Below are 18,527 nucleotides of genomic sequence, written 5' to 3'. Positions count from 1 at the left end.
AGCAAAAACAAGGCTTTAATCCGTGAACCACTAATGATGCATGCGCAGATGCAAAAGGCGGACTGATTTTTAGGGGGGGACCGTTCCGTTGGTGATGTCGGATTTTTATTTATATTTAGTTTAGTTATTTATTTATAGTAAAAGCTGCAGTTTTTGTTTTTCCTTTCTCTTCAGAGTCTGTAAGGTTTTTTTTTTTGTTTGTTTGTTTGGTTTTTTTTCTCACATTGAGATTCTTGTTTGTGTATAAAATATGTAGGAAAAACGTTTGGGGGGAAGAATGGGACATAAAGTGTCAAGCTATCCACAACAAGGCAGAACAAGAAACTAAGCCGTGTGATCTTTCTTACAAATTAAGGTTAACTGTGTGGAAACATTTTGTTCAAAAAAAGAAGATGTTGGACAAACAATCCCAGAATTTCACCCAAAATTAATCTAAATTAATGTTACATTTGAGGATTTGTAGTATTTTTACTCTTCCATATAAGCAGCCTTACTTTTGGCTTTTGTATAAATAATTAATGATTACAGTTTTGTAAAACATGGAAAAAAAATTGGAATGTTCTACAAACTAGTTTGAGTCACTTGTGAAGTCACAGGTGTTTTATTTTGAAAGCTTTTGCAGGAGGTTGTGGTGTCACTTTAATACACTTGATTCCTGTCCTTTGGAGTGAGGCAGAGAAGTCCGGATCCGGTGGCTCGCCACCTGGCGATCAGACTTACTGACTTCCAGGTGTTTTATTTCACTCCACTTCGCTTCCACCTCATTTATTTGCGCACTTTTGTGTCTCTGTTCCAGATTTGACGCGAAGCACGATGCGCCACTTTGAGTGTTGAGCAGGGTTCGTCCCGGACGGACGGATGGATGGAGGCGCACTGGAATAGTACAGTGAACTGACCGAGGACCAGGTTTTCCTTGGCGTCTGGAGTTCTGCTCTGTGGAATACTGAGTGGAAGCGGGTCGTCGCTCGGGTTCTGGGTTTTGGTTTCCTGCTATGTGTCGGGCTCGGAGGATACCTGGTGGAAGGTGCGCAGCGGGATCCAGCTCGGGAGGACAGGACATCTGATCGAACTCCGTGCGTCGTTTTTCCCTCCTTTTCGTGCGTAATGCGCCTGGAATGAAGACAGAGGATGGATATAATTTGGGAAATATTGCTCTTTCTTCAGGCCAGTCTGATTGTCTGTATATCCGGTGAGTTTTGAGTCCGTGATTTCTTCAGACGTTGTGCGTAAAATGACTGAAAATGTAGTTTCCGTGTTTGTTGCCGTGTAAATGTCTGTTAACACCTTTAAATGTGACTCAAGTGGCGGACGCACGGATTATGCGCTTTGAATGAAAGACACTAATAGATGAGTTTAGTTGTTTTTTTCTTGCGTAAAGGGTTTTGCTGCCCGCACTCCGTCGCTGTAAAGTGTCCGCACTCCGCAAACTGTTATTCTGAAATAGCGCATTCTTGCGCACCGGTGAGCGCGCGGCTCTGCGGCGCCGTGTGCGGCACCAAGACACACCTGAAATCTCATATCACCGTCTCTGATCAGGTTCACTTTAAAGTGTGGTGTTTGTGCAGGTAAACATGTTCACACTGGGTGTTTAATCCAACACTGAGCTCATTTTCGAGGAAGCAAGTGGAAAATAGGAGGGGACTCAGAGTGCATTACCCCCCTCGCCCCCCTCCGGTCGTACCTCTGATCAAGCTGTGTGTGGAGGTTATAGCTCTGTGTGATGTCATAAAACAAGTGTTTCAGAAAATAGATCAAAGATATATCTCACAATCAAAAAGCAGTTTAGAGGAGATGGACTGTCTGGAATTACGGACTTGTCCCACTCTGGAAAGGAAAAGGTGATTCCAGTTACTTACCACTCTCCCTGGAGCATGCAGTCAGGCTCCACACCCTAGATGCATGTTAGGTCTCCTGAGTGCTCAGCCTGATTTTATTTTTTTTTTTAAGCCGATGTTGATTTTCGCATTGGTTGACGGCTGCTTTCTGGGACTTCCCGAAAAGAAATTCCTGGATTTTATAGCTGGCCTTAACCCAGGTAGTGCGAGTGCTGTGTGGACTTTCACAATGAATACAGGCATTTCTCAGGGATGTGTTCTGGCTCCTACCTGATGTTTGGCAGGTTTTTGGCTTAGATGCTTTTGTTGGTGAGGAAAGGTTTACTGACCTTGACTTCATGGACCATGTTGTGATTTTTGCCAAATCAGTGGACGCCCTGATTGCAGCACTTGGGAAGATGAGTCTCACTTTGCGATAGTCTTGCATCATGGCTTCCTGGACTCGACCATCAGTAGAGCATCTGCATGTGGTGAAAGTGTCCAATTTGTAGAGATGTTCACTTATCTCAGCAGTGACATTCATGTCTGGGTCCTCCATCTTTGATATCTGGAGACACCTGGGATCACCTCATGGGATCATGAGGTCTCTGGGCAGAGGTGTGTGGTAATGCTGATATCTTTGCAGGAGAATGCAAATCCAAGTTGCTAGGGTGCTGGTGCTTCCTGTCTTACTGTATGGTTGTCAGACTTGGACTGATGGTTCAATGGTGTGGTGGATGCAGCAACACGTGGCACCTGCTCCCAGACCTGAAATGATCTGATTCAGCACCATGAGGCACAAAAAATCCATGCAGTGCAAATTCACACTGTTCCCACATATTATTAAAGCAGGCTATTGTATTATGATCATGTACACATTGCTTACTTAAATGACCTGAAACAACCTTTTAAAAAACCATGTGCAAAGCACACTTATGAGGGGTGATTGAAAAGTTTTGAGCCCGACCGAGAAGAAGCCACAACTGAATTAATGTAATGCATTATTTTTCATCATAATCCCCGTGTAGGTCCACACATTTTCCCAGCGCGGCTGCAGTGCCTTAAGATGTTTTCATGGAAGGTCTTATTCTGGAGCTCAAGGAAGTCATCTACTGCAGATATGACATCATTATCACTATTATAGTGAGTTCCAGCATTATACTTTTTCATGTCTGGAAACAAACGGAAGTCCGAAGGAGCCACATCAGGGGAATAAGGTAGGTGTAGAACAAGTCAAAGCCACATTCCTGAATGGCAGCCCTTGAGATGACTGATGTGTGGACCAGAGCGTTGTCCTGGTGAAACAGAACACTTCGTCAGAGCATTACACAACACTTCTGCTTTATTTTCTCCTGCAGTTGTCACAAAAGGGAAGCATAATAATCCCCATTGATGGCGTGTCTCTTCTGAAGATAGTCCACCATTATGATGCCTTCAGCATCACAGAATACACAGGGCATGACTTTTCCAGCAAGATGAGGCAGCTTTGGCTTTCTTCAGTTGGGGAGAACCCATGTTTCCATTGTGTCGACTGTTGTTTGGAGTCCGGTTCAAAGTGATGGACTCAGGTGTTGTCCATGGTCATGAATCATCACATGCATTTATCCAGATCAGCATCAAAAAGCTGAAGATTCTTTTTGGATATCTGGAACTCATACGGTTCTGATCGGCCGTGAGAGGCCTTGGGGCCCATCGTGCTGAAAGTTTTGTCATTTTCTTTCCATTTTCTTATCAGTTAATTTTTTTTGTTTTGTGGTCCATCAAACAGCAAATTCACACACATGCACCTGACAGCAGCTGGATTTTGAAATTTAATGGGTTTAAACAGTGTGTGCTGTTAGAATTGTAGGTTTTTATAGCACGGGCAGGTTTGGGGGTGGTCTTAGGTGGCACAGGACACCCCTGGAGGCTGATTGGTCACTCCATTACTGTAAACTATGATTGGCTATTAGACTTAGATTGAACTCTTTGATGATAAAATCATCAATTATATGTGTATAGTTGCAGATGGCTTCACCCACAGCTGAATGCAACAAGCTAATGCAGTGACATATGTGATCAACGTATCAACCAATGCAGCTGCAGAACAGAGACACAGCCTCTTTCTTTTTTCCTTCTCTGCTACCACCAACCTTCTATTTTTGTTGTTACTGCTATCTGCTGTTGTGGAGGATATTGCAAACAGCGTGGAAATATCTCAGACTTAATCCCCCCCCCAACAAAAATTCATATATAGGGGTTTAATTTGATATTTGATGTCAGTATTTATGATCTTAAAGCAGTTATTTTTATGTTTAACGTATTGATTGATTAGCCGCAGCTGATTGGTTGGTTTCTCTATTGGTTAGCAGACAAACTGAAAAAGTGTTTGTTAGGGATGTGAATCTTACAACTCACGATTCAATTCAATTCCGATTCTTGGGGTGACAATTCGATTCAGAATCGATTTTTGATTCAAAGAGCTCTGAGAAATAGTTATATTACTTAAAAAATGTTTATGTTTAAGACAAACAGTACACGCAGCGAGTAAGCAAGAAAAAGTTGAAATTTTGGATCGATTCAGAATCTTAATAAATAAGAATCGCGATTCGGATGTGAATCAATTTTTCCAGCACCCCTAGTGTGGGTGAGTTGCTGGGATTATCAAGAGAAAGAAAACTGTGGCATGTGGTGCGCTGATTGTAGCCCATTACTTTCTGTTATCTGAACTTTTTTTTCTTGGCATCGTCATCAAGAACAAATCTTTTCAGCTCGGTCAAACATCATGTTAGCTGAACACATCCAGTGACAGTCACATGGGTTTTCATGCATAACTGTAGGATCTGTTTCTTGCAATAATGCCACGATTCCCGGGTGCAAAGCGTTATGCTTCCCAGTATTCCGTGTTTGTTGAGCCTTGCTGGATGAATAACACTCTGAGAGCCCTTGTAGTTTTTGCCATGCTGTGAAATCAGGTTGCGTGTTTTTGATCATCTGTGCGCATTTTTGAGCAGTGTCGACTTTCTGTGTGAGCAGAAAATCATCCTTTGATGATTTTTTGGGGGATCACACCGCTGATTCTGTCTGTACTTTCATCTCGGTTACTAATTTTTAAAGTGTGTGTGTGTCTGGAAGCTGTAATGGAGCTCATTTATCAGCAAATTACGGCCATGTGGGTCGATGCCAAACTGAATCTACAGGAGTGATAATGCAGCTAAAGCAGACTTCAAAAGCAGGCTATTATCTGCACATTGAGGCTGGATCACGGGCATGAACGTCTTTTCAGTGCCAGGACGCTAATCTACGATGTAATCGGGAGAAAAAGCTCCATTGATGGCGAACAGGTGATAGAAGTTCCCTGAGGTGAAACGATGAAGATGAGCAGCAGTCATTCTAAAGTCGTGCTCCTGTGGAGGTGGAACGTAGAAAACAGTTGAGTAAAAACACAGTTGAGTGTGAAATTCACACTCAACTGTGTTTGATACTTAAGGGTGATTCTTTAACTTCGGGCACTGTTGGCCTTGTAAATGTAATTTCCACCACACTATTGCCTTACAATATAAAGTGTCTTGGGGCAACTGTTTGTTGTGATTTGGTGCTATATACATGTGCTCTGATGTCACTGTTTATCTCCATAGAAACTACCCAAACAATCTTTCATACAAAGTGTTTAAAGGGACATTACAGTGTTGTGGTGGAAATTACGGCAATAGTGTGGGACAACTACATTTTGTTTAAAAAAGTCACAACAGTTGTATGACATTGAATACCCCAATTATGTTTTGATTATTTTACTGATATTTTATTAAGAGATATTTTAAAACATTAGAAAAAAACATTTCTTTACCATTCATTTTTATCATTGAAGATCAAAAGTCTGGGTGTGGGACAAGCACAAAACGGCAATATTTGCATATAATGATGCTGAAAAAAGGTGAAAAAGTCATCATAGACTACTAGAACAAATTTCTTAACACACTTTCATTGTAAAGATAACTATAAAAGTGTGAAATTTCCCCTTTTGTCTGTTTATCACACAATATGATCAAAGGACATAATAAGTGCCCGTAGTCTAAGAATCACCCTTAAGTGTTTGCTAATGAAGCTATTCTTTTACGTTTTTATTACCTCTGTCAAAGAACTAATGTCGGCCTGCTGTGATCATTTAGCTTTGGGTTGAGGCCGATTTGACACAGCTCCAGGATAATGTTTCCAAAATATGTTTTTCTGTAGTATCTCGCAATGATTTTCATCTTTTTAAAACTTTGGTCAAATAGCGCCCCCACCAGTTTAACAAAGTTAAGGACAGACATAGAGGATGTTTGTGTTTCGTCAGAGTTTGCGCTCTGTAGGGGTTATATCATCAGATCAAAGAAACTACTGTTAGAAATTCTAGAAATTGTGCAATTTGAAGTAGCAAATTGAAAATACACTTAATCAAAATACATTTATTTAGAAAGAAAAAATCACTCCCATATCACAGAAAAGCTTTTACACTTGAGCTAGGTGTTTTTTTTTTGTTTTTTTTTTTGTTTTCAGGTGAGTTGAAAAGGCTTTATTTTGAAAAACTGCAAGGGAATAATTGTTGTCTGGTATTACAGGTCACATGACATATAGAAATAGTCACATGACATTCTAAAATATAACATGGTATGTGTGGATGGAGAGGTTGCTAAACCTTAGAAGAGATGACATGACAACAATATTGGATAAACAAAAACAACAACAAAATTCCAATATTTAGCAGAATTTATCAATACATTTTTCCATGATTTCTGGATTAAAAAAAAATATATATATATATATCATGATAGGACAAAGCCCACCATTGGCTTTCAACCACTCGATGGAAGTGCTCTAATTTCACAATTGTTTTCTCCCCATATTCTAACGATATCGCAAAGCCTTTGCTCAAATTTGTCATGAAAACACCAGCGATTGTTGTGTCCAAATCATGTGTAGGTTTTTTTCTGGGGGGGGGGGGGGTGTTTTATTGGAAAACAAATCTTATTCCAAGTATTAAGATTCTTATATTGCTGATTCTTGGTTTTCCTCCAGAATTTTCATATTTACCTCTGCCAACAAAGTTGGGCAGGGGTTATGTTTTTGCCACTGTTTGCTTGTTTGTTTGTCTGATTGTGAACAGCCTGGAACCCATAATTTTTCATATACAGTTATTTTTTTTTAAACAGAGGATTCATATCCTGATAGACAAGAACTGATTCAAAGATCATAGATCTAAATTGAAAATTAGGAATAATCTGGGAAAATTGGAAAAATCTCTATCCTTTAATATTGAGCAATTTTTCAAAAATTCACATCTGTCAAAAAAGATCAAATTTCTTTCATATTTGAGAGCATTATGTAGGATGAAATCCTGTATCAACTGACAAAGTTTGATCTAGATCTGATCCAGATTACAGATTTTTGTGGCCATTTAACATTAAAAACCCCTTTTAATATATAGTTTACTCTATATCTTAATCAAACGTGCCCCAATCACACTCATATTTGAAAGTGAGGTGCAGACTGGCACTCACTATCACCTGAAAAAGTTTGATCCAGATCTGATCCAGATTACAGATTTTTGTGGCCATTTAAATTTAACATTAAAAACCCTTTTAATATATATTGTACTCTATATCTTAATCAAACGTGCCCCAATCACACTCATATTTGAAAGTGAGGTGCAGACTGGCACTCACTATCACCTGAAAAAGTTTGATCCAGATCTGATCCAGATTACAGATTTTTGTGGCCATTTAAATTTAACATTAAAAACCCTTTTAATATATATTGTACTCTATATCTTAATCAAACGTGCCCCAATCACACTCATATTTGAAAGTGAGGTGCAGACTGGCACTCACTATCACCTGAAAAAGTTTGATCCAGATCTGATCCAGATTACAGATTTTTGTGGCCATTTAAATTTAACATTAAAAATCCCTTTTAGTATATATTTTACTCTATATCTTAATCAAACGTGCCCCAATCACACTCATATTTGAAAGTGAGGTGCAGACTGGCACTCACTATCACCTGAAAAAGTTTGATCCAGATCTGATCCAGATTACAGATTTTTGTGGCCATTTAAATTTAACATTAAAAATCCCTTTTAGTATATATTTTACTCTATATCTTAATCAAATGTGCCCCAGTCACTCTCATATTTGTAAGTGAACTGCAGACTGGCACTCACTATCACCTGACAAAGTTTGATGCGGATCTGATCCGGATTGTGGATTTTGTGGACATTTGAATATAATATTGAAAAGCCCATTTGGTGTACATTTTTCATTATATCTCAAAGTGCCTCAGTCACTCTCATTTTTCTGTTAGGGATTTACCAACACCACCAAAATTGGATGGAGGTTCCAGTTTTATTCCTGTTTGTCTATCTTCCAGTTATCAGTCAGAAACCAAGTGCCAAAAAGCAATGACAGATTGTGCATAGCAGAGATAACCAATGTTCTGTAAAAAAAAATATCTGAAAAAGAATTCAGAATCCGAAAAAGTTGAAAAACAAAAAACCTGACAACACCACAAAAAACTCTGATTCACATGCATGAACAATGTACATCCTCCTGACATTTGATCACATCTAATTTAGCTTATGAAAAGCCACTTCTAACAGGACTTGGACCTTGAAATTTTTTTCCCAGGTAAAAATGTGTGGAATTGGAAACTAGTGTTGGTGGAGGTTTGCGTTCTACGAGCGCGTTGCTCTAGTTTTCTCTGTATTCATGACAGCTTGTATCTGACTGCGCCTCCCTGGACACCAGCAGAGAAGCTGCTCCACAGCATGAAGCTGCAGCCAACAAGGCTTCACAGTCAGGAAGAGGATGTGCCGAGTGCAAAAAACTCACATTTGATCTCCTCAGTCCCGATTTAGGCCTTCTTTCTATCAACATGCTTTCCATCAACTTTAAGCATAGAGTTCCCTTAAGAAAATACAATAGGTTCAGTACAAAACTCCAGATATTCATCTGGCAACCAAGTTATCTGGGTGTCAAAATCCAAAGTCTGTGTCATGACACCTGTGTAACGGATCAAGTAGGGAATTGCCTGTTGGGGTGAAATACGGTAACCATGAAGTAACAACAGGAACCATGAAGAGAAGACGGCTAACGGGGCCGTGGTGAAGCAGGAAGCCCTCAACGGCGGATCAAGCGCAGGAGGTGATGGCTTGTAATCAAGTGGCTGTGATGGTGTATGAAGGCAGCAGCAGGTCCTCAGACCCCCATCATTTTCCAGCCATCGGTCCAGGCTAAGGATCTGTTAAGGACTGTGTGTTTGTCAGCGTGCAATGACATTCCCATGTTAAAGAAGCCCATGGACAGGGATCGACCCTGGATGTAGATATTCTGTCCGAGAATTGATCAACACATGATCTTCCTCATTACCGAGGGATTGCCAGGACCAAGTCTTCTCAAAAATGTCAACTATCTCAACACAGAACCGCTGTGACATATGAAAACAGGAAACCAAGACTTGAGTCTCCCTGCCGCTGTACCTTTGAGGTGACTAATAAAGAAATTGAGTAATTGTCACAATTGCCAGATTAATTGATCATGAAAATATAAATATGTATATGTGTTGTTGAATTTTTTGGTTAATTTCTTTAAGAATTGATGTCATTCAGGGTGTATTTTGCTCTGATGGTCAAATGAAAGAACCAAACATGACGCTAAACTGTTACAAACGAGCTTTAAGGAGAGACAGAGAGGAACAAAAAAAAAGAGAAAGAAAATCAGTCTTGATTTTTAACATTGGCGGGTTGTGTGTGTTTTTACACCACTTCTTTTAGCAGAAAGATTGTACTGTAATAGCTCCTATTCAGAAGACTGAGTGCAACCTGCCCTCAATTACAGTTTCCTTTTGGTGCAGCAGTTTGGTTTTCCGACCGGGAAGTGTCAGAAAGCCAGTTCTAAACAGGATTTGACATTAAGTGCCAGGTAAACAGTTTTATCTACTCTTCTCCATCTGTGCACACAGATTTTTTTTTTTTTTTTTTTTTTTACCTTCCAGCTTTGCTTTCACATTTTCTCTGCAGAAAATCTTTGCATCCCTTCACTGTGACAGATTGATGCTTCCTCTTTTTTTATGTCCCTTATTTAATGCTTCTCTAAGATCAGAAGCTACAGATGGGCACAAAAAGATCCTGCACATTTTCTTTTGCTTTTTTTTTTTTAAAACATAAACCCATTTGTTTGAAAACTGCCATTTATGTAGAGCTGTGGACATAAGTTTGCATACGCTTACAAACTGCACAAATTTAATTTCATGTAATAATATGTGTGTTTAATCAACTAGAATATTGACTTTGTTTCCATATAAAATTATTTTAAAAAATATTACAACAAAGGATTTATTTCTGTTTTTATTTAGTGTCATATTTTCAGTCAGTGAACAGTTTTCAGACACCAAGATGATGAATTTAAGGACCTGCCTGAAGAATACACTCCTTTTTCTGTATAAGATCAGAAAAAAAAAATGTAAAGAATTCATACAAAGCTTCTAGAACCCAACTTTGGATCTTCACAAGTCCGGTTCCTCCTTTCGTGCTATCATGGAAAGGTTCATGGTACCACAAGCAACTGTGTAATCTATTAATTAAGCTACAGTGTGTCGGATTTGGGGACGTTTATTAGCAGAAGTGGAATATAGTATTTATAACCGTCTCTTTATTAATGTATACAATTAACTGCAACACCAATCAATGTGTTTTCATGAACTTGGAAAGAGTCTTTCATATCTACATGGGAGTGGACCCTCTCATCATGTCTGCCCCGTTGCATCGCATTGTTAATACAGTAGCCCAGAAGGGACATATTTACTCCAACCTTTATATTATGCAGCACAGCCAGAAGACTGAAGAATTATCTATTATCACAAGAGATGGCAAGGGAGCACGAATCCAGAAACACCAACAACAAAAAACAAAGCAAAAAAGACAAGGGAAATGATTGGATTGTAATCTGGAACCTCACTGCTAGATGGCACTAAATGATATACACTGTACCTTGAAAAAAAAACTATAAGTGGCATGGGACCAGAGTGAGTTTACCCTTTATACCAGTGAGGACGGTGGTCCAAATGAACACCCAGGAATTAAGAAACTACTTCTCTTCGTACAACAGAAACTCAGAACCACATCCAAGAAGCTAACGGAGTTAAAGGTATCAGATAGAAACATGACATCATCTACCTTTTAATCAACTGTTCACCAACAAAGAAGTCTTTAATTCTGAAACTGACAATCAAAAACTAATTATTACTAAAACTGTAAAAATAGTCTTTTTTAATGCCTGTCCATAATGTATTTGAAAACTCCTGTTTTTTCTTACAGCTGACCATAAAGCATATTAATCTGTTCTTAGAACAGTTCATATGTTGGTCGAGCAGGATTTGAAGAAATTGGATTATGGGACACAGCAACATGTGTGATGCTGTTCTCAGTCTTGATATTTCTATCTGGTGAATTTGATCATGCGCTCCCATGATGCGTTACGGTGGCGACCAACATCTAATGAATGCAAAGGTGAAGGTCTCATGTTAAACTATGTATAAATGACTGTGTTATCAAGCTTTTATTGTTCTGTGTTGAGTTCACCCATCAATAACAGAAAACCACAAACCACATAGGCAAATTTAGATTTTGTCCAGGTTGAACAAATTTATTCTCATGTACATAACATTACATTGGTGAATTCATGTTAGCTGAAAAGCTAATGCTAGTTAGCATGTGACTGCCTCCTGTGGCTGATGTAAGAATTGCACAGGTTATTTTTTTTTCCTCTTCTTTTTTGGCACACAGTTGGAGATGTGAATCAGAGCTTGCTTCATATCACATCAGCATCAAAATATTTCAAAATATTTTTATTTTGCCTCTTCTTGCATTGCACAGATTTCTTTGTGATGTCACAATGGTCTGTCCATATGCTTCACAAAGCCGTGTAGACCCGTGCTTCAGCCCTCCTTGTCAGTTGGTGAAGGGTCCTGACAGCGGTATGAGCTCTAGCTTTTATGTTGTCTCAGATATCTTGTACTTTGTATGGAAAACTGATGTCTTATTTAAGAATTTAACACAAATACATCAGAAAGGAACTGATGTTTTATGTATTTGGTCTGAGTTGTCAGTCAGACTGAAGGCACCAGCTTCAGTTTTCTTTCTTTCTTTTTCTTTTCTTTCTTTCTTTCTTTCTTTCTTTCTTTCTTTCTTTCTTTCTTTCTTTCTTTTCTTTTCTTTCTTTTTTCTTTCTTATATATATATATATATATATATATATACACACACACACACACACACACACACACACACACACACACACACACACACACACACTAGGACTGCAGCTATTGATTATTTTAGTAATCGAGTATTCTATCGAGTATTCTGGTGATTAATCGAGTAATCGGATAAAAAGTACTTTTGCGTTTTTAAATATCAATGTGCAGGGCTCTCCCTAAGCAATGGCACAATGTCCCTGCACCAAAGCTTTGACATTTTGCTGAATGGCGCTGGGATGTGGCTTTCTGTTTTGTTTTGTTTTTTGCCCAACTTGTAGAATTTAACCATTTTTATTATTTTTTTTAAAGGTTGGTGGACGGGGTCCCTGCATGAGTTTTTTTTATTTTTTATCCCTCTTTCTCTGTGATTCAGCAGATTCATTTCAGCTGGAGGTTGAACATGTAAGCCTTGCAGTCGCTGTTTTTTTTTTTAGTTTATTTGAGTTACCGTGTTTGTGAAGCATTGTGTGTTGCCCAAAAAAGTGAAAATTAAAAAGCGAAACACTCAGTGTGAGTCTGAGCAAAACACAGAAGAAAGAGTGGACGTCTGCTGAGAGGATCTTCTTTCAGAGACTGTTTGTCAGTGTGGCCGGGGATGGAGCTGTGACTTGCCTGGTGTGAAGGGAGCGCTGAGCCCTTCACACCAAGCAGTGACAGCAGCTGGCTGCCGGGCGACCTGAAACTCCCCCTGTAGAGCAGACCTTGTGTTTTTAAAAACAGACAAACACACTGCTTCACTTTAAATGCACAGTAGTTCAGTTCTAGTTCAGATGATCAGAGTGGACTCTGTTTCTCTTAAAACGCTCTATGTTACTCTGTGTGTCATGTTGGAAAGCTGTAGTTTTTGGTGCTAAATTGCTCTAGTCTTCTCTCTTTTTGTTCTGGGGGCATTACAGCACCACACACAGGCCTGGCATATGTACTACAACGTTAAACGGAGCTTCGAGGCACAGAATTTTTTTTTTACTTTTTGTACAAGTATTCGAGTTACTCAACTAATCGTTTGGCTATCAATATGTAGACGTGGGTTTTATTCTGGCATACGCTGCCTGTCTTTGTCCTTGGACACGACACTTAGGGCCGGATTTACTTAAAGTTTTCATATGTAAAAATGTTTGCAAACACTAATGTTATGTGCTGACGCGGGTCAGAGAACCGAACCAGCATCTGACAATGGCCCAGCGCTAAATAACCAGAAAGCGGTTCCAAGAAACAAATTTATTCCCCTCATGTGCAATAATTCGTGTACAACAGAAATATTCAGCTGTCTGGCAAGGTGAAGGACGGCGCGCTCTCCAGCGCCCAAATGGATCAAAGCCCGGCACTTCTGGACTCAGATTCACCGCCGAACACCCCCCAGGTGGATACGACAAACTGACTCTGTGAAGGACGGAAAAGGTGAGGTAAGTCAACAAAGCTACAACAAATATCCTTCAGAGGCACACACTATCAGCAACACATTCAGGTCTGAATTTAAGCTTTATGTAAATGAGCAGCTTCTCACAACAGGTGGAGGATCATCAATCCGTACGCCACGGCAGTGAGAAGCAAACTGCACAATTCTCATCAATGTTCAAATATACTGCGTAACAAAACGCCAAATTACTATTAACGATTATTCAGACGATAATCACCTCTGATGTGTGCTGACAGCATGTGTCCCTCAGCAGTCCTCCTTCACAGGCACGATGTGTCAAACCCTGGCGCGGTCCTCAGCGTCTCACAACCGAACGTCACAAGGTCGAGTTCCCGGTAATTCTGCTCAAATCACTCATGGCTTAAATGCAGAACGCCATCTCATTATCTGCTTCAGCTGAAAGTCTAAGTCTGCACGTGAGCATCATCCACAGGTGCTGCAAGTTGTTAGGCCTGCACGTGAACATCCTCCACAGGTGCAGCCAATAGTTCTGATGAGGGTGAAGGACTTTTCCGCCAACACCTTCTCCACAGAAAAAAACAGTTTGCATACCACCTGGAGAGCAAAGAAAAGAAAACAGCACCAAAATGTCCAGCCAAACCCCCCAACACACAACAGTAACCCCCCACCAACGGGAAGCCTCCCGGTGACCGAACAGACCAGGCCCGAGAACAGCACCTCCCTCCGGGGTCCACGACAGGAAGCAGACGGTGTAACGCCCCCAAAGTCCACAGCAGGACAGGGCACCGTGGCTGGAAGGCCGGCTGGCATCAACAAAAACCCCAAAAGAGTCCCAAGTACAACCTAACATACAAGAAAAATACAAAACCCACCCAAACCCTCCCCAGGGGACCGTCCCATCCAACCCCGGGAAGAAAAGAAAAACTCCCAAATCCAATAACCCAACATAGCCCCGACAACACAATACAAACAATTTCACAAAGAAAAATAACAAACAACCCCTCCAGACGACGTGCAGAGCTCAACACCCCCCAGAAGACCTTTACCGCCAGTTCCGGGAGTAATAACCAAAGCCGGAATCCCACAGAGGTCCCTAGGTATACATGGAGCAACAGCACCCCCCAGAGGACCGTACCATCAACCCCCGGAGGCACCCTCCCCACAACCCAGGAACCCCAGACCCGGCCACACTTGGCTAGTCGGCCCCACAAATCAATTCCCCCCCAGAGGACTGTCCCATCAACTCTGGAGGTGGAACCTGGAAGGAAACACAAAAAACACAAAAATCCAACCCCCGGCGGACTCCATTAAACCACCCCGGGGGCAAATAAAACAACCGGAAACCCTGTTACCCTCCCCAGCACCCTGAAAGACCCCAGATTATTCCCAGAGCCTATTGTCAGTAAAATTCTGGCGAACGGCACAAAACTACCAAGCCGGGGAAGGAAACAGGAAAAACTAACCCAGTCCCATCCCCTAAGTGCAGCGGAAAACCGGAAATACGTCTGGTGCCCCTAAACCGACCATACCACCAGCCAGGGGTGGAACTACCGAAATGGCGAATGGCACAGATCGGCCCACCACTCCGACTGAGGTACGTTCCCGCTGCACTACACCCCGGTAACGCCAATGACGAATGGTCAAAGGCCCACCGGGGCTGGAACCGGGTACCAACCAAACCCAAAAAAATGCCCCTGACAACCCCCCCCTAGGTGCAGAGGTTTTCTGAGAAACGCTCAGCGTAACCAACCTGCACCACCCCACAACCCAAAAGACAAACAGTCTTAGAGTACGTGAGGTTGGGGTTAGGGAAACAGGGAAATAAAAACAACAAAACAAAATGACCCAATCCACAAACAAAAATTACCTAAGGTCAAATAATGAAGACATACGATTACCTGAGTCCAGCCGAGCTCCGAACTGCCAGTCGTTCACCCAACCAGAACAGCCTCTAATTCCCTAAACACTGTATAACCCCTACATGAAAACAAAAACAGAACCAAATAACTAAATAACCAAAGGTCTGCCTTTTTTTTTTTTTTTTTTTTTTTTTTTTTTATATTATGCCTGTCCAAAAACACCTGGAGATACATCATCGTTATCTTTCTTGACGCTTATGTGACTGGGGCAATATGGCTGTTTCAGCTCGTCCGAGCTGCATGGGCTTCAACGTCTTCCGCATAAGGCTCTGGATGACCAATAATTGGTTCGGAAACCGACTCTCTGGGTGACGGAGTTATCTGCACCGGTATCGATGGTGCCGCAGCTGGAGCAGCAGGAAGCGGAACGGCTTGCGCTGCAAGCTCCGTAACGCAGGCATCTGTTTGTTTAATTCGATTTGCGAGATGCTGTAATTGCTCCCATATCTTCTCCAAGTGTTCTTGAACTCTTTCCACAAATGGAACCGCTTCTGCCGCTGGGTCCATTTTGTACTGGCCGGGAACTACTGTTATGTGCTGACGCGGGTCAGAGAACCGAACCAGCATCTGACAATGGCCCAGTGCTAAATAACCAGAAAGCGGTTCCAAGAAACAAATTTATTCCCCTCATGTGCAATAATTCGTGTACAACAGAAATATTCAGCTGTCTGGCAAGGTGAAGGACGGCGCGCTCTCCAGCGCCCAAATGGATCAAAGCCCGGCACTTCTGGGCTCAGATTCACCGCCGAACACCCCCCAGGTGGATACGACAAACTGACTCTGTGAAGGACGGAAAAGGTGAGGTAAGTCAACAAAGCTACAACAAATATCCTTCAGAGGCACACACTATCAGCAACACATTCAGGTCTGAATTTAAGCCTTATGTAAATGAGCAGCTTCTCACAACAGGTGGAGGATCATCAATTCGTACGCCACGGCAGTGAGAAGCAAACTGCACAATTCTCATCAATGTTCAAATATACTGCGTAACAAAACGCCAAATTACTATTAACGATTATTCAGACGATAATCACCTCTGATGTGTGCTGACAGCATGTGTCCCTCACCCGTCCTCCTTCACAGGCACGATGTGTCAAACCCTGGCGCGGTCCTCAGCGTCTCACAACCGAACGTCACAAGGTCGAGTTCCCGGCAATTCTGCTCAAATCACTCATGGCTTAAATGCAGAACGCCATCTCATTATCTGCTTCAGCTGAAAGTCTTTAAGTCTGCACGTGAGCATCATCCACAGGTGCTGCAAGTTGTTAGGCCTGCACGTGAACATCCTCCACAGGTGCAGCCAATAGTTCTGATGAGGGTGAAGGACTCTTCCGCCAGCACCTTCTCCACAGAAAAAAACAGTTTGCATACCACCTGGAGAGCAAAGAAAAGAAAACAGCACCAAAATGTCCAGCCAAACCCCCCAACACACAACAACTATAGCTCAAAAAAATGTGCATGTTGATTTCTTATCAGTGTGCACTTTGTATTGCATCTTTCAAATTTGCAAAATAGCACGTAATGTCTATGTAACACATTTACTTTGATAAATATGCAATTTCGGGTGTGTCCACTCAATTGTGCAAAATTCACATCTGTAATTTAGCACATTTGAAACCTTGGTGTTAACTGAGCCAGTGTGGTTTGATCAATGCAGATACATATAATTCTGATTCTGTCATTCCCTGTGAGCTGTGTGGGTATGCATTTCTTTATTTTCACTCAGTAATCTTCTTTAACACAGACAACACCACAGTTGCACATTAATTTACAGTGGCCTGTTTTTAACAAAACAAAACATCCCCTGCTTAAATAAAATTAAATGTGACATTTGCCATGTATTTCTGTGTAATAAAAACACAAGAAGTCCAGCGCAGCACAAGGCATGACTGCTGACAGCAGTCAGCACCACAGTCTGTGTGGTCAGGACCATGGACAGCAACCTACATACACTACACCCCGGTAACGCCAATGACGAATGGTCAAAGGCCCACCGGGGCTGGAACCGGGTACCAACCAAACCCAAAAGAATGCCCCTGACAACCCCCCCCTAGGTGCAGAGGTTTTCTGAGAAACGCTCAGCGTAACCAACCTGCACCACCCCACAACCCAAAAGACAAACAGTCTTAGAGTACGTGAGGTTGGGGTTAGGGAAACAGGGAAATAAAAACAACAAAACAAAATGACCCAATCCACAAACAAAAATTACCTAAGGTCAAATAATGAAGACATACGATTACCTGAGTCCAGCCGAGCTCCGAACTGCCAGTCGTTCACCCAACCAGAACAGCCTCTAATTCCCTAAACACTGTATAACCCCTACATGAAAACAAAAACAGAACCAAATAACTAAATAACCAAAGGTCTGCCTTTTTTTTTTTTTTTTTTTTTTTTATATTATGCCTGTCCAAAAACACCTGGAGATACATCATCGTTATCTTTCTTGACGCTTATGTGACTGGGGCAATATGGCTGTTTCAGCTCGTCCGAGCTGCATGGGCTTCAACGTCTTCCGCATAAGGCTCTGGATGACCAATAATTGGTTCGGAAACCGACTCTCTGGGTGACGGAGTTATCTGCACCGGTATCGATGGTGCCGCAGCTGGAGCAGCAGGAAGCGGAACGGCTTGCGCTGCAAGCTCCGTAACGCAGGCATCTGTTTGTTTAATTCGATTTGCGAGATGCTGTAATTGCTCCTATATCTTCTCCAAGTGTTCTTGAACTCTTTCCACAAATGGAACCGCTTCTGCCGCTGGGTCCATTTTGTACTGGCCGGGAACTACTGTTATGTGCTGACGCGGGTCAGAGAACCGAACCAGCATCTGACAATGGCCCAGTGCTAAATAACCAGAAAGCGGTTCCAAGAAACAAATTTATTCCCCTCATGTGCAATAATTCGTGTACAACAGAAATATTCAGCTGTCTGGCAAGGTGAAGGACGGCGCGCTCTCCAGCGCCCAAATGGATCAAAGCCCGGCACTTCTGGGCTCAGATTCACCGCCGAACACCCCCCAGGTGGATACGACAAACTGACTCTGTGAAGGACGGAAAAGGTGAGGTAAGTCAACAAAGCTACAACAAATATCCTTCAGAGGCACACACTATCAGCAACACATTCAGGTCTGAATTTAAGCCTTATGTAAA

General features: G+C 41.6%; 1 protein-coding gene across 1 annotated transcript in view; it reads left to right on the top strand.

Annotated features, from left to right (window-relative positions):
* Positions 1–650: 650 nt before the first annotated feature.
* Positions 651–18,527, top strand: part of ca10a (carbonic anhydrase Xa) — a 496,009-nt gene continuing 478,132 nt past the window's right edge. Inside the window, exon 1 of the mRNA XM_034193590.1 lies at positions 651–1,189. Coding sequence (XP_034049481.1) covers positions 1,129–1,189 — 61 coding nt within the window. The 5' untranslated portion in view covers positions 651–1,128. The remainder of the gene's footprint in view (positions 1,190–18,527) is intronic.

Source organism: Thalassophryne amazonica, chromosome 18, assembly GCF_902500255.1.
Source record: "Thalassophryne amazonica chromosome 18, fThaAma1.1, whole genome shotgun sequence".
Lineage (NCBI taxonomy): Eukaryota > Metazoa > Chordata > Actinopteri > Batrachoidiformes > Batrachoididae > Thalassophryne > Thalassophryne amazonica.
This window is presented reverse-complemented; position numbering and strand designations above follow the sequence as displayed.